General features: G+C 42.3%; 1 protein-coding gene across 4 annotated transcripts in view; it reads left to right on the plus strand.

Annotated features, from left to right (window-relative positions):
- NHEJ1 (non-homologous end joining factor 1) overlaps positions 1-17,191 on the plus strand; it is a 1,839,518-nt gene that overhangs the window by 1,634,532 nt on the left and 187,795 nt on the right. The window contains exons 9-10 of one of the 4 annotated variants that reach the window (XM_078679207.1): positions 8,532-8,617; positions 9,188-9,385. The exons of the other annotated variants lie outside the window; for them this stretch is intronic. Of the exons in view, the coding sequence (XP_078535333.1) occupies positions 8,532-8,598 (67 nt within the window). The 3' untranslated portion in view covers positions 8,599-8,617; positions 9,188-9,385. Of the gene's footprint in view, positions 1-8,531; positions 8,618-9,187; positions 9,386-17,191 lie in introns of those variants that run through there. 4 annotated transcript variants of the gene reach the window in all.

A 17,191-nucleotide genomic window follows, 5' to 3' on the forward strand; every position in this document is an offset into this window, starting at 1 on the left:
GTCTGCAGCTATGATGTTTGCAGTAAATCTGTGCACGCGCTGGAGTGTAAAGAACTCAAGTTGCACCCCCGACCCCCGTCAGCAGCTCTCGAGATGCTTTCCAGAAATCGAGCTGAGCATGCACATCCCGGCAGGCCCCTATAACCCCAGATATGAAGGTACAAAAGACAGATTCTGAGGGCCAGCTGGCCTCACTGGCTCACACAGTCCCGCACAAATGCCTTTTTAGGTCTCGCCTGTCGATGCGCATGCGCATCGAGCAAGCGAGACTATAGGGGCTCATCCACTCTTTATCCACACTGCAAGGAATCGTGGCGATTCCTTGCAGTGCCCGTGACTTTTAAGGTCAATGCGCATGCGCATTAAGCTTATGCGCATGCGCATTGACCTTAAAAGTCACGGGCGCGTGCATGTCCGTCTTTGTTTACCCGCTCCGCCCCCTCCCGCCGTGTCGCCTTGCCTACTCTCTTCCACAGCCTCCCCCAGCTCCGCCCCCTCACTACTTGATTGCACGGCCGCTAGGCCGTGCCTCCCCTACTCTCCTCCCCCCTCCTCCTCTCCTCCCCTGCCTGCCTGCCGCTAGCCTTGCCTACTCTCTCTCGCACCCTCCCCCAGCTCCGCCCCCTCACTACTTGATTGCACGGCCGCTAGGCCGTGCCTCCCCTACTCTCCTCCCCCCTCCTCCTCTCCTCCCCTGCCTGCCTGCCGCTAGAAAGCATGGGATACTGTGCTGCCTTAACTATTTGCTATGGCCATGTTAAAATCAGAGCCAAGTCGTAAATATACATTTTTCCACACCACTGTTTTTTCGATAAAAACGTGATTATTCACAGTTTACGCTGCTAATCCGTGACCAAACAGACAATATGAAGCTCTGAGTCTATTCTCTTCCTAGCGTGCTGTGACTGCCTCCCCCGCTGTATCCCCTCACCCCCCCCCCCCCCTGCTGTATCCCCTCACCCCTGGTCTCTCCCCACGTCTCTCCGTTGCTCTCCCCTCTGCTGTCGCTCTCTCTCTCGCTCACTCCCCGGCTCTCTTCTTGCCTTGCTGCTGCTCTGCCTCTTTGTGTCTGATCCCAGGCTCACATGTCGGAGCTGGCAGCCCCCGCGGCTAGTTCCTATCTGTGCGACAGCATTTTTAATTTAACACAACCGCCTTTGATGTTTTCAAATATTTATAGCCAGCTTCAGAGCACTGCAGAAGTGTTTCCATTCAGATGGAACGGCTCGGCTCGCTCTCCTCGTGCAGGCCCTCTTAAACTCGGATCCCGCGGGATTTAGTTCACGCGAAATTCTCTCCGTGTCTCGTGCTTTTCTGTCTCTTTAACTTTTACTTTCCTTTCACAGCCTGTCATATGTTGTTGGACTCTCCCAGAAATAGCTAATGGATCGAAATATCAGAATATACAGAAAATCGAAAACTGCGACCAAGAAAAGCTCGTGCTGAGAAGTAAATCTTTAAATCTAAGAAGGACTTTGCGTGCTTTACAAGTGTTTACAGGGGAACAGCGTAGAACTGCACAGTTAATTTGATAGTACAAGCACATGCAATGGATGCACTTATTTCATATCTGTTTAATCCGTTCATTTTAATTCCTTTGGTCGCTTTAGTTCTAGTCATTATTTCTTTGCCTCTCCGATTGCGCTCTTCAATTACCCTCCACGCCCACAATTTATTTTTCTCATTCTCTGTAGTACTCTGCCAATTCTCACAATGTCTACCATTTTTCGAACCCCGCCTCCCCCCTCCCTCCCAGCCTCCACAGTTTCCGCTCTTCCAATATTCTGAATATTTCTGAATTGTTTCGTTTCTCTCCCTGTATGGAAGTGTGAAGTTTAGAAACTACCTGAAAACGTGGTTATTGAAGCAGGCTGTACACTCACCCTCAACCCCTCACTCACCCTCACTCTCACTCATCCTCACTCACCCTCAACCCCTCACCCTCACTCACCCTCAACCCCTCACCCTAACTCACCCTCACCCTCACTCACCCTCAACCCCTCACTCACCCTCTCACCCTCAACCCCTCAACATCAACCCCTCACCCTCACTCACCCTCACCCTCACTCACCCTCACCCACCCTCACCCACCCTCACCCTCACTCACCCTCACTCACCCTCACTCACCCTCACCCTCACTCACTCTCACCCTCACTCACCCTCACTCTCACTCACCCTCACTCACCCTCACTCACCCTCGCTCTCACTCACCCTCAACCCCTCACCCTCACTCACCCTCAACCCCTCACTCACCCTCACTCACCCTCACCCACCCTCACCCTCACTCACCCTCACTCACCCTCAACCCCTCACCCTCACACAGTGCAATAGTTCTCGGAGCATTTGAGTTAGAGCTTTTAGAAATGTTTATGGCTTTTTTTTTTAATTCTTTAGCATTGGCTACAGGAAACAAAAATGCTAAAGATTTACACAAAAACCCATAAACAATTCTAAAAGCACTAACTCTAATGCTGCGAGACCTATTGCATTTCCAATGCTTGTTAGAGACAAGGTGCTGATAGAGCGCAGCCTGCCCCTCCCTCCTCGAAGGGGTCACATGCGCAGGACCTCTGACCCTCGACTGTTGCCTGAAGTCTGGAGAGACTGTCTGATGGAGCACGGGCCATTGTTTATCTTTCCAGATGCACAATACTATGGCATGGTTAGCCTTCAGAAACAATGTCCATTAAAAATAATAGGAGGGCCTTTTAATAAATTCTGCCGAAAGTATTTTTTATCTGTTACAGTACATGGCGTGCCACATTATTTCTCTGATGGATATATTGTCAAGAAAGAACTACAGACCTTGTTTGCCCTGTCACCAATATTCATGTCAGATTCTAAGAGTTAAATACTTCTAAGAGGAGTTGCATTAAGAGTGCCCTCTGGGGCAGGAGAAGCGAGGTACCAACTTCACCAGGATTATGCATTTTGGTGTTCACTAGCAAAATCCGGCAGGCTGTTAGAAGCAGCTGGAATCTTTTGAAACACAGGAGGAAAATATATAAGAATTGTTATAGTAATGCCGATTTTCACATCGTATTCCCTAAAGACATCATTTCTCAGGCCCTTGAGTTACCTGGAACCTGGCTAACAATTGCAGGGTGAGTAAATAACAGGAATTATTTTGGCGCGGTCGCAATGAGACTTTGAGTGGGGGTAATGTTGGTACACAGAGGGCACGTATGGTTAGGCACCAGTCAAATCTGTGCCAGACTATGTGGGAGTTTTTAAATGTCCAAAAATAACTTACCGAGCGCATGGGATGGGCGGGCAGAGGTGGCTCCGTTGCCACTATGTCGCAACAAGGTTGCGCACTCAGAAGCGGTGAGGGCAAGGTCAGGGCAGAGCCGTGAGCAGCACCGTAGCACCACACCGCACACCACGCGGTGCACTCCCGGAGGGGGGGTTCAATATTCTCATTGGCCTCTTGCTTGTTAAATCCAGGCCCGTGTCAGTCCGCCGCTGAGCCTTGGATAGTGCCTCACTGAGCCTCGGTATTGCAGAATCGAGCTACGAACCATGCAGATCCGCCAAGGCTCCGCTCCTCTGCTCCACCTTGCACGCACGTTTCACGTCCTACCTCGTCCTTGTCCTTACTCAAGCTTAATGTTGTCTATAGTATTATATCGCCTTGTCTAAACTCTGTTTATATTTTGTATTACTTCAATACCTGGCATAGGCCTTGCACTTATTAGAAATTGTTAGTTGTGTTTTTACTTCCCATCTTTTCTGTTAGCCTTCCATCTTTGCTCTAACTTTAACACTCTACTACTATCCAGTCATGGCTCAAATGGAAACATTTGGTTTCTCTGATGAGGACTTTGCCACACTAGTAGGTACTAGTGCACCCCCTAATCATAGCCTCATGCCCAATCCTCAAAATAATAGTGATATAGGAAAATTATCTAACCTCAGGAAAAAACTTATTAGAATAGAGGCTCATGGAGAATTTATGCTCAACTACCTTAAAGCAGGTATTATTCCCTTAGGCCTAAGAATTAGAAATATTCCAGGTTTATTTGTTGACATAAAAACATTTTTACACAAATGGAGTATGATAGCGAGTAGGTGTTCGCGGGATCTTATGATCCTTATTATTGCGACATCTAAGGAGCTAGCTTCAGACCTAAAAAAGGAAATAGAAGGACTGGAGGACAAAATAAAAAAAATCTACAACATTAGATGAAGCTGAGAAACAACTGGAAGCTCTAAAAAATGATGTCCTGTCCTTTGCAGAATATCTGACTAAAAGAAAACAAGATAAATTCTCTAAAGATAAAAGATTCTATACGATAGAACGTACCTACCCTTATCTCAGAGATAGTTTCTATAAAATAGACTACCAACAAGGAGAAACTAACTATAACCAACAAAAAATAAATACTTTTTTCTGACTCCTCAGACCCTGACTCAGATAATGATTCTAACTATCAAGAAGAAGGCCCATATAATCCACAAAATGGACGTAGAAATCAGCGTCAACGTTTTTTAGGATACCGTGGTGCGAGACGGGGGAAACAAAGAGTCCGATTTCAACCACAATCGAGAGGTCATTATCAGAATCACCAGGAACCTCAACAGTATTTAGAGACTCGCAACAAACAGTATCAAAGACACTGGATGTAATACCTATTTTTAATCTTTCTAAACATATTCTTAATGCATCGGATGTGTCTATACTAACTAAAGGTTTAACATTTGTTCCCCATTCAAACATCAATCTGTTTGAATTGTATCAAGATATACATTCCTTTTTTAGGAAAATAAGATTACAAAAATTCTTCATGAATAAGGAAGATATAGACCTAGAGATAACAACAAACAATATTGTAGCTTTACCATCGAAGTTTACTCCTAACCTGGACCAATTAGGCCCAGAGATGGCCATATTTGAAAAAGTAGTCTTAACCAAATTAGAACAAGCTTTACAATATGTACCTAAACCTAAATACAATATTTCTAAAGAGGAACATGTTGCCCTGAATACTTTAAAAAACAAGAAATCTATTGTCATAAAGAGTAGTGACAAAGGAGGAGGTATTGTCCTGATTGATTCGACCACCTATGAAACAAACATGCAGAATATGTTGAATGATCCGGTATTCTATAAAAAAGTTGCCAACAATCCCACAAATAGAGTAATCAAAACTATTCAGAAGATAAAAACTAAGGCCCTAAATGAAAATATAATTACCAAAAAGGAATATGACTTTCTAAATAAATCTCAAAAGAAGATAGCCTGCATTTATGGTACACCGAAAATGCATAAGAATGAACATAATCCTCCATATAGCCCTATAGTCTCCACTATTGGAACTCCTACAGAAGCCCTTTCTAAATATTTGGATAACATCCTTAGACCATATATCTCACTGACCCCATCACACATAAAAGATACTGGGGATATCATTTCAAAGGTCGAACATCTACCCTATAATGAAATAAATGACTTACTGGTTACCTTGGATGTTGAATCCCTCTATAGTAATATCCCACAAAAAGAAGCAATAGAGGCTACCATGTGGTTTATAGACCTGCACCAAATTCCTTGCAACAAACCATTTGTTTATGAGTGCCTATCATTAGTATTAAAAGAAAATGTCTTCCAGTTTGGTGAAGATATGTTCCAGCAAACGAAAGGCGTCAGCATGGGGGCAACCATGGCTCCTTCCATAGCTAATATTTACATGGCTCGTTTTGAATCCCTCAACATACACAATTAAATGACTCCTTTCTTTGAGTCTGTTTCCCATTGGTACCGATTTATTGATGATATTTTTTTCATCTGGACCAATGGGAACAGACTTTACAAGAATTTCTGGAGTGGATTAATCTTGCAGATGAAAACCTTCGATTCACTGCACATATTGATAAACAACAAGTAGAGTTCTTGGATATATATATCAGAAATGAGTCAAATGAGTTACAAGTAAATCTATATACTAAGTCAACAGCAAGGAACACATTGCTCCACTTCTCTAGTTACCATCCTAGGAATCAGAAAGATGGAATTCCTTTTTCGCAATTTCTTAGAGTGCGAAGAAATTGCACGAATATTAAAGATTATGATCTTCAATCGGAAAAGATGAAACAACATTTTTTAGAACGTGGTTACCCTCATCGCCTGATACGTGAAGCATACAAGAGAGCACGATATTACGATCGAGATGCTTTACTAAACTCTAATAAAAAACAGGATGAACCAAAATTGGTTTGTATAACGAAACACTCTCCTATGAATGCCACAGTTAGACAAATCATAAATTCCAATTGGCATTTATTAAATATAGAACCATCCCAACCTAAATTAAAGAAACCTATGTATGCACATCGCCTCAATAAAATATAAAAGATCTTGTGGTAAGATCACGTTTCACAGGAACAATCACAAAGACGGCTTTTGTGCAAAAGTCAATAGATGGAGTAAATGCGATTAAAGGCACCTCTAGATGCGGTTCATGTCAATCCTGTGAGGGAATTATATTAGGAGAAATACTCATTTTTAACCAATTTAAGATACAGGCAAAATAATTATGGACATGCAACACAAGCAATGTAATATATCTTATGCTATGCCCATGCAATTTGGGTTATGTTGGGGAAACCTCTCGAAAAATGAAAACTCGCCTTACAGAACACAGGTCTGCCATCAAGACACGCAAGTTAACAGCACCGCTCACGTGTCATTTCTCTGAATTTCAACATTCCCCATCAGATATCAGATGGCGAATTTTAGAAAAAATCCACATACCTGACAAGAATGGAGGGGATAAAATAAGAAAAAAGAGAGAAGTATATTGGATCTTTTCTTTGAAAACGTTCACCCATGGTTTAAATAATGATCTACCATGGGCCAATGCAATTCTTTGACTAATATGTAGCATTCTGCTCTATATGCTGTTAGAGGTAACGTTATGATCTACAGAAAATATTAGAATATAACAGATGCTGTATTCCTGTAATAACCCATACACAGTGTGTATATATTAGAGAAGATTAATGGATATCGATGTAAAGACATTTATCCGTTGTTAGGTCAACCCTACCTAATAGTTAAAATATTGACTAATAGTGTTAACGTAAGCCTCCAATGAACACATTAGGGGAGGTCCTGTACCTTTAAGAATCTAGCCAAATTTTGATGGACCAATAAGCATGCAGGTTATATAAACCAATCAAAACGAATGTTCTGGCTCTGCTGCTGTATACGAACACGCTATCGGGAAATCATCTAGCACGCCGGCGTGTCATCGAAAATAAGGTATGCCTATATATCATACAAATTGGTTTTAGGCGATCATCAGGCGATATTTTAAAGCTGGTAAACATTAGACTCATAACTGGTAGCCGTGATTGTTTGCATGCCGGAAAGCCATAGGTCTAGTAATATAAACAGTGTATGTTTAAATGCAGCTACTGTCGGTTCTCTTATTGGAGAAATGAGCATCTGTTTAAAATTGTAGTTTGTAAAACCGCGTTATATGACATTTAGTACTCGTTGATTTTTTAGATTAATGAAGCCCACGACTGTTCACTATTTCTGAAGAACACGTGGTAACGTATCCGGTGCTGACCTAGTATCGCTTAGTACGTTAAAATCATCAGGCGATACTTTAAAGCCATTAAACATTAGGCTCATAACTGTCAGCCGTGATTGTTTGCATGCCGGAAAGCCGTAGGTCTAGTAATGTAAACAGCGTATGTATAAATGTAGCCACTGTTGGTTTTCTTATCGGGGAAATGAGCATCTGTTTAAAATTGCAATTTATAAAACAACGTTATATGACATTTAGTACTCGTTGATTTTTCTCATTAGATTAATGAAGCCCACGACTGTTCACTATTCCTGAAGAACACGTGGTAACGTTTTGGGCGCAGACCTAGTTACGGCCATAATATCGCTGAAGGTTAGCCACTTTTAACTTATGCTACATACGCTTGTCATATAACATGAATGAATAGCCTAACCATGACCCCACTATGTCCCTAGAGCTAGTGTCCAGTTTTTGAATGTCATCCATACACTACCGCATACGTAGACGCAGGCATTGAAACAATATACTCGATACGCCACGGAAGTTTTTTATAGGTAAGCTATGCAAAACACAATATAGGTCAGTTATTAAATAGATAGAATGACTACGAAAATATTATAGAACATTGACTTGTAGCGAATTAAATGTCTCCTTCTATCATTACCTTAGGAAAAGTAGACATAGGGATCAAGACGCAGTTCTGAAACTCTCTAAGCAGCCAAACAGGTGACTAATGTAAGAATTTTATTAAACTAAATATCTGGATCAATTATAAAATAACGAAAGTTACTGAGTTCAATAAGTCTTAGTTTTTTATAATATTGACAATCATATGTCTATACCAGTAAGATTATATAGGTGAATTGTACTACCAAATACCAAATAGCTGCTGGTTGCTAAGACTATAATTATATACTAAACAAATATATGTGAATATGTTTGAATAACCATACACATATAGAGAATATATATAATTGCTCTATTTATCTGCAGAGCTTCGCTGTTTGTGAATATACTTCGGCAGCTAACTGATAAGGTTCAATTAACAGGAGAAGTCTAAAGATGCTTTTCCTAAACAGGTAAGAGTGAATTGAGATTATGTATAACTCTATCTTACCATGAGGAAATTAAACTATAGGGACTGTATTGAGACATAACACATAATAGAGACACCCTGATACATTAGTGCAATGGTTGCAATTATTTTGTGTTATATTTAGAGATAGTTTCCAACAGAACTTCGTCAACAAGAATGCAGAAACCTTTCTTCTAAACTAAATGACTCTTGCTACTATATTCTCTCTCTTAACTATATGAATCTTTACCTGTAGCCAATCAAGGATTACATTTAAAACTAAAATAATCGTGTTGTATAATATGTATAATATGAACTGTCCAATATGCACTGTCTAATAATATGAAAACTACACAGTATTAAGCCTATTTTCCTTTATAGGGAGATATATATTAACCTGTGGAGATATATATTAACATGCCTAGATATACAGGATCTCTCAGAGTGTAATAATATTTGGCGGTATTATTAAATGTGTGTAATTGTTCTCTAGCACATGAACCATTGTAGAAATGTCAACTGTTTTGCACAAAAGAAATTATATTGTAAATATTTTTTTTAATGTTTTTTACAGCATCATGATGGTATAGTCCTGAAGAAGACACGTACATGTGTCGAAACGCGTAGACAGGAAACCATCCACTTATAATTTTTATCAATATTCATTTTTTATATCAATCAATGCAAATGCTACAATGTTAAAATGTTTTATCAAATACCATGAATGATTCATTGTTTTTATCAAAAATTATCCAATGTATGTAATTAAAATGTACTTTTGCTGCTAAAAACAGTTGTTGTATCATTTAATTGTGTGGCTAATTTGCCATCGTTCATGTGCTAGGAAGTTGTGATTTTTGCCTGGGTGTTTTTTATTTACAAATACTGTTTTCCCTGACCCAGGAATTTGATCCTTTTCAGGGGGTCCTTGTTATCGCACAGACTTACTCAAGCTTAGGACGGTAGTTTGCATTCCCCTAATCTCGGCCCGGCCCTCAGACGTCATCATGTCGTGCCGCGACACACCCACACATAGGAGGCGACACAGTGCTGTGTCGCGACACACAATTTGGAAAGCTGTGTGTTAAGGGATGAAGTCCCTTTGGGTGCTGAGGGTCCTTGGGGCCAAGAAGCCCTCCTGTTACCAGCAGTAAGTCCCACACAGCGAGATTGCTGGAAGATCGTCTGAGGCCCCGCCCCCTTTCTCCACCACTCTGCAAACGCACCTCCTGGCACACTACTTGTTAAGGGGTGAAGGCCCTTTGGATGCTAAGGGTCCTTGGGGGGGCCAAGATGCCCTCCTGTTACCAGCAGTAAGTCCCACACAGCGGGATTGCTGAGAGCTAGTCAGTGGCCCTGTCTCCTTTCTTCACCACTCTTCAAATGCACCTAGTAGTTACAACACCATAGAAATTCACTTAAAAAACTAATGGTTACAGGGAAGTTATAAATATCATATTTCGCTCATACAAAACCATAGAGATTCAGCAGTTATAGTTACCTGAGGTAACTATAACTTACGCCTCTGCAATGCACAGCTTATGACCTCACATATTACATCACTCATGATATGGTCAGTGCAACAACTAGAGGGGCCAATCACCAACTCAACACTTCAAAGAAAATCAAAATTGTCGCTGTCTCCTGATGACATGCAGCTAGCAGTCCAATCCCTAGTTATTTCCCTGCTTAGATTACAGAATTGTGACCGTGGAAGGGCTTCCCAAAGCTAGACTGGCCCCTTTAAGGGCTACTCTAAACTCAGCTGCCAGACTCATCACTGATTCAAAAAAATTTGATCACGTCACTCCAGACCTAATTCAACTCAAATGGCTTTCTCTCGAAGCAAAGATAAGTTTCAAGATAGCCTGCTTGATGCACGCTTTGTGCTTCACAATAACACTCCAGTTTATCTGGCAAAAAGAACTTGAACGATCCGGCTTGAATCACGCCCTATGAATCTCCAATAATCTATTGCTGAAAACACAAAAATTCAATAAGAAGAGAACTTATAACCACGCCTTCTGTAGAGAGAATATGGAATGGTCTTCTGCCCCAAATCAGAACTAAACCTTCGATTGCCAAATTAAAAAAAGAAGTCAAAGGTTGCTCATGAATAGCTCCCTGCAATATTAGACCTGAAGCCAACCAAACAAACTTTTACTTCTTGTTGACAGCATTGATTTTAACATTCAACGATGCAATTTGTACAGCTTTATACCTTCTACGACATGGGTTGTTCTTTTTTCACATTCTGCCTGCCTGATTACCTACATGTTTAATATTTATAACTTCTCCTGTTTATTTTGCATGCTTTTATATACAGCACTCTTATGCCCTGATGGATCATGTTCACGCAATATAAAACCTTTCAAATAAATTAATATTATAAATAGGCCTCACGTAGAAGGGCGTCCTTCTTCTGTAGTATTCACAGGTTCAGGGGTGTACTGAAGAGGGAGTCTGAGGCTCCCTATTTATAGCTGGATGTAAATGTAAATGTAAATGTGTAAATGTACATGTATTTATATAGCGCAAATCACCGACACGGTATCTAAGCGCTTGCTTAGGGAACCTGTCCTGGTATTCCCCTGTGAGATACCCCGGCAGGGTATCCACAAGGTGAAAGCCAGGCATCCCGCCGCGAGGGGCCGTAGTGGAGATTAAGCAAGCTATTGCCCAGAGTCGCAGAGTGTGACCCCGTGAGTCGAGTAGGCACCGGAGCGAGAATTATCGAGTCCGTGAAATTTTAGAGCCCGAGACCCGCCGAGGCGGGGAATCGAACCCTGGTCCACGGCCGACCTCAGCTTCCGGGTCTGCCGCCTCTAACCACTGAGCCACACTTTGAAGTGGGAGAAGCTTCTGGAGTTTCCCCCTACAGAGGTGTTTGTGAATTTCCTGCCTCCCTGCCATGGTCCGAGTCTGTCTGGGTGCACTACAGGCTAGTGTGAAGTCCTTTGTTTGTGAGCTGGGCCAGTGCCTTTGAAGTGCAAGTGTGGTAAGTGACAGCTGTGCCCCCCATCCTACCAGAGACCCAGACCCTCTATTGTGATGCTTGTTGAGAAAAATATTCAAAGGCCACCTGTAATGTGACCCAGGAACAGGCTGCAGGCACCAAATGGTTAGGACAAAAAATGCCAACTTTCTAAAAGTCACATTTTCAGAATTCTGACTTAAAATCTAATTTCACCAGTAAAGGAGATTTTAAATGACAACTTTTCAGAAACCAAACAAGACTGTGCTTCCTACTCACCATCAGACTGTCCTTCCTACTCCCAATCAAAAGTTACTACTTATTAAATGTAATACAAGGCCCAATGTGATCCTATGGAAGAGATAGGCCACACCGTAGTGAAAAGTGAATTTGTGAGTTTTTTACTACCAGGACATATAAAACTCAAAAGTACATGTCCATCTTTTTACTTACAATGCACCTTACCCTATGGGCTGTCTAGGGCATTCCTTAGGGCTGAGGTATATGTAATAAAAAGGGAATTTAAGGCTTGCAAATCAAGTTGCAATTTGAAAACTGCCAACAGGCTGCAGTGGTAGGCCTGGGACATGGTTTTAACCCCTTCCACGCGGGGCTAATTCCCCCGCGGTGCGGGGTGGAGGGCCACGCGCGGCATCGCGGTGATCGTGACGAGCCCAGCTTGTCATGCTGCATAGTGGAGCTGTGCTCATGATGAGCTGGACTCGTCACGACTCCGCCCACTCCTTTAGAACGCCCGCACATGTGGGAAATTAACCGTGCGTGGGCAGGCCGCGGCAGTTATGACGAGCTCAGCTCATCATGAGCACAGCTCCACTGTACCTCATGACGAGCTGAGCTCGTCATAAGCATGGAAGGGGTTAAGGGCTACTGAAGTGGGTGGCACAATAAGTGCTGTGCCCACTAGTAGCATTTAATTTTCCTTCCCTGTGTTAAAAGTTTACCACTTGTCCCAATCAGGTGTAAGCCAATTTTACCATGTTTAAAGAAGAGAGCAAAAGCGTTTTACCACTAGTTAGCAGTGATGAAGCGACAGAGTGCTAATGCCAGGAAAAACGGGTTCAGAAAACAGGAGGGGTAAAGGAAAAAACTTGAGGGCAGTGAGGACCATGCCCACAGTTCTTTATTGTCTGTCTTTATTTTTTAAGCAGAAAAATAAACATCGCAGTTATTAATTCGAGTTACTCTCTAGGCTTTCAGTGATGACTATCAGGCCAATAGTGGTGCATATATACAGGGCGGTGAGTTGGAAAAAAAGGGTTTAACTTTCCTAATAGAAATTAAATTGGTGCAGATTTGTTGGGTTTTAACTGCTGGCAGATGAGGTGATTATTGTTTTATTGATTATGACTACTTCACGCACTAATGTCCAACTGATCTCAGAGACTGTGCTTACATTTATCAGCTAACCTAACATAAATGAGGAAGGTTTGTCTCGTCACGGTGAACATGTTTAGAGTTGTGAATGTGAAATGTTACCTGATAAATGTTCAACGTATGTATTGGAGCAACTAAAAGCATGAAGAGGCCAATATGTGCAATTCTGACTATTAATTATGGAAGTAAGCATGGCATTTTATGATGGTGGGGCAGCAGCAAAGGGATGACATCCTGTGCATTCACACCATCTTATGGCTAGAGCTTCAACATTATAATAATTGCAGTATTATTACTGCTGCTTTCATTATTATTATAAAGGAGGCTTACTCAGTTAAGTAAGGTCACATTTCGATGATGTGCAATGATGACGTATGAGTTTCAACGTTCAGTGACTCATCTATATTATGTGTAATGCTTTAGAAATTGAATTATGTGGCAGCATAAGGCTGGTGGTGAGTCACCCAAGATGTGTCATACTGCCCAGCTCAAGGCCAAAGATGCAGCGGTGCTTTCAGCACCCAAGAGAGACCTACAGTCCAAACCACAGGATGTATGCCACAAAGTTGAAACACATTATGTGGCAAAACTGTCTAATATCTGAAACGATGAAAGTAAAAAGCATGTGGCATACTATCCACAGAAAACATAACTGTGGAGTCCGGCTTGTTTTTATTTTCCAACTCAAGGCAAAAAACAAGCAGGACATGCCATTCAAGCAGCACTTGTCACTTTAATGTCAAAACGATCCCCCTAGCCCCCTTGCTTTTTCTGTCAGGTACAGATTAGTCATCTCTGCCTGTTCAGATTAGCCTATTGTTTGCCCCTGAGAGCAATTACACACCACTTTCATGCCTATTCAAATGCTAATTACAGGCTGGCCGACGTAGGAGAGTAAAGTACAGATATAGCGTTCTGAGACTTCAGGCAGCTAGTCCCAATCCCGAGATACAGTATTAGTATTTAATATTCCATCCCTGTTTTATCCTATGCAACAGCCAGCCTTGCTACAGTGAAAATAGCTTTGAGTTGCTAGTCACTGTAAGGGCACCTGTAACATTAAACTTCTACATGTCTTACTTTTAAATACCACGCACCCTGCGTTATGGGCTATAAGGCCTACTAAGGGCTTACTTATAAATATTTTAAAAGAAGGCTTAGGCCTGTCAAAACAAGGTATGTTCACTTGTCGAATTTGCAGTTAAACCTGCACAGTGAGGCTGCTGTTGGCAGCACTGCAGTCATGTTTACATTGTCACTGTGGAGGATGGCCAGTGGGGCTGCAGTCCATCTGTGATATTTAACTTACAGGCCCTGGGTATACCTACTGCCCCATAGTGCAATACACCAAGAATTTATTGGTAAGTTAAGTATGCCAATCAGAGGAATACCAATTTCATCCTGTTTCATGGAGGGGCATAACATTTTACCACGTATTAGCAGGGTAAAGGGCACAGTTTTATGACCAACAAAAACAGTTATGGCAAAAATCTGGGTAACTTCCAAAAGATGGTCATTTCTAACAATTGGAATTGCTATTTCTTTGTGAGCCATAGTGAATTACAAATTACAAACTTCAATTTGCAATGTACAATCCATAGCCCTGTCCTAATAACAATTCCGTTAGTGTGGCATTTGCAAAATACCAAATCGCCCTTTGGAAATCTGTAATATTGAAAATGTTCTAATGTCACAACCTGGAAGAGACTGATGACCTTACGAAAAGGAAATACTCTCCTGCATATGTCATAGAGCAGACAGAAAGGCAAGTCTGGAACAATCCATCTAAATCCACTGGAATGCAGTGGATGATGGCAAGCTAGACCTTTAAGGGAAGCAGGCAAAAAGGCACAAGTTCATGAAACATAACTTGAAATCCTTGCTTAAGAAAACTTTGCCCGTAATGATGAATTGTTAGGCGAAGCCTCACTGACTGTGCCAAAATCACAGAAGAGTAAAATATGGCTCAGAATTCAGGAGCGGTGACACATCATACAACTGAAGAGATTTACAAAAGAAGGTATGAACTCTTGTCCAGGATACGAGAAAACATCAGCAGCTGAAACAGTGAGGCATGTGGCACAGGAGGAGGCCCTATACAGAACCACCTTTCACCTCCATGGAGTTAATAGAAGGATGGGCTAGGATAGGATATACATTTATAAAGCGCGCGAATGCAACAGCGTCTTGGCGCCAGAGTAAGTGGGAGGAATGTTACATGGTTACCAGGCTATATTGGTGAGAACAGCCAGATTTTTAGATCCTTCCAAAAAGATAGATGGTTAGACTGCAGTCGCATGGCAGTTGACAGTTTATTCCACTGCTTAGCTGCACAGTGGGAAAATGTTCTTCCACCCCATCTCACTCTCCTAATTTTGTCTACTTGCATGAGGCAGGCTTTGCTAGACCTTAATGTCCCTGCTGGGATATAAGGCCTAAATAGTCTCTGCATATCCTTGGCCCCTCCACCATAATACACTTTATGGACAATACATAAAGCCTTGAATTCCACCCTTTGCTGTACGGGGAGCCAATTGAGAGCTCTGATTCCCTTAGAAATTGAACTGCCTTTGGGAATGTTTAACAGCAGCCTAGCAGCTGCATTTTGCAAGGACTGTAATTTGTTACTCTGGGCTTTATCCATTCCCAAAAGCAGCGCATTGAAGTAGTCCAACTTAGAAAGCAGAAGACCCACTACCACTGTCTTTTGCAGAACCTGGCCAATGAAAGGGAAGATTTTTCTCAGCTTTTTAACCCCTTCCAGGCTGATGACGAGCTCAGCTCGTCATGAGCATTACCTGCCGTGCGCTCATGACGAGCTGAGCTCGTCATGAACCGCGGGTTTTTTAAAACCGCCGCGCACAGCGGGAAAAGCCTCCGCAGCGATGCGGTTAAGGAAGAAACAAGAGGAGGTGAGGCTGTTTCCATGAGCTGAAAAATGATGCTGACTATCAAAAATGACCCCTAGATTTCTGACTTTGGGCACCGGCTTAGGGCATTCCCCTGCACTTGTTGGCCACCACGAAGAGTTCCACAGGGATTTTCCATGCCCAAATTGCATGACTACCGTCTTATCAGTATTAAGTTTTAGGAAGCCATGATTCATCCAGGTCAGAATCTCCAAAAGGCACCCATGGAACCTAGCAGCAGTGTCCTCAGGTTGCTTAGCCAACAAGATGATTAACTAAGAATCGTCTGCATAGGATACCATAACGAAACCGTGCTTCCTGACAAGTCTAGCCAATGGGGTGACATAGATATTAAAAAGCGTCGGTGAGAGTGCTGATCCCTGCGGAACGCCACAGGGTAGACCAAAGCCATCTGATTGCAATCCCTCCCAATACAGTCTTTGTTCTCTTACTTCAAGGAATGATGCAAGGAGAGCCAAGGCTTAACCCCCATTTCCAATGTCCTGCAGCCGTTGGACTAATACCGAATGATTAACGGTGTCGCAAGCTGCCGACTGATCTAACAAAATGAGGATCGCTTTGCCCCCTCTGTCGACAGTGTTCCGGATCTCCTCAGTTGCTACAGTGAGGGCAGTTTCTGTAGAAAGATGAGATCTGAAACCGTGTTGGGTCGTATCCAACAGATTGTTTGTATCAAGGTACTCTGTTAGAGTCTTGTTCAATGCTTTCTCCAAAACTTTAGCTGCTGTGGGAAGGCCCGCTATTGGGCGATAGTTTTTAAGTTCTGAAGGGTCCAAAGAGGATTTCTTCAGAATAGGTCTAATTATCACTTTCTTCCAAGCAGTGGGGTACTTCCCAGACTCTAGCACCTGATTAATCAGAGGTGTTAATTGACCTCCGATTTTGCAAGCGGCTAAATGCATTATTGTTGGGGGACAAGGGTCAGTGGGGTAACCAGATTTTATCAAAACTAGTATGTCAGAAATCTCCTCGTTTGTGGCTGCAGGTACGCTAACTAGGCTAGAATGGACTGGTTCTGCTTCTGTTTGTAATTCGTTATCCGTATCTATACGACTCTTCAAGAGGTCATCATAGATAAGTTGGACTTTATTTTGAAAGTATATGGCCAGGTTGTTACACATATCTTGGTTCGGTTGAAACTTATCAGCTTGCTGGGGTTTAGATAAAAGTGTAATCGTCTTAAATCATTTTTGGGCAGAATTACTAGCTTCCTCTATCTTATGTGTGTAAAACCGCATTTTTGCCCTGATGATTGCCTCCTTATACTGTATGAGGGCCT

The sequence above is a fragment of the Lissotriton helveticus genome, chromosome 3_1 (genome assembly GCF_964261635.1).
Source record: "Lissotriton helveticus chromosome 3_1, aLisHel1.1, whole genome shotgun sequence".
Taxonomy (NCBI): Eukaryota; Metazoa; Chordata; class Amphibia; order Caudata; family Salamandridae; genus Lissotriton; species Lissotriton helveticus.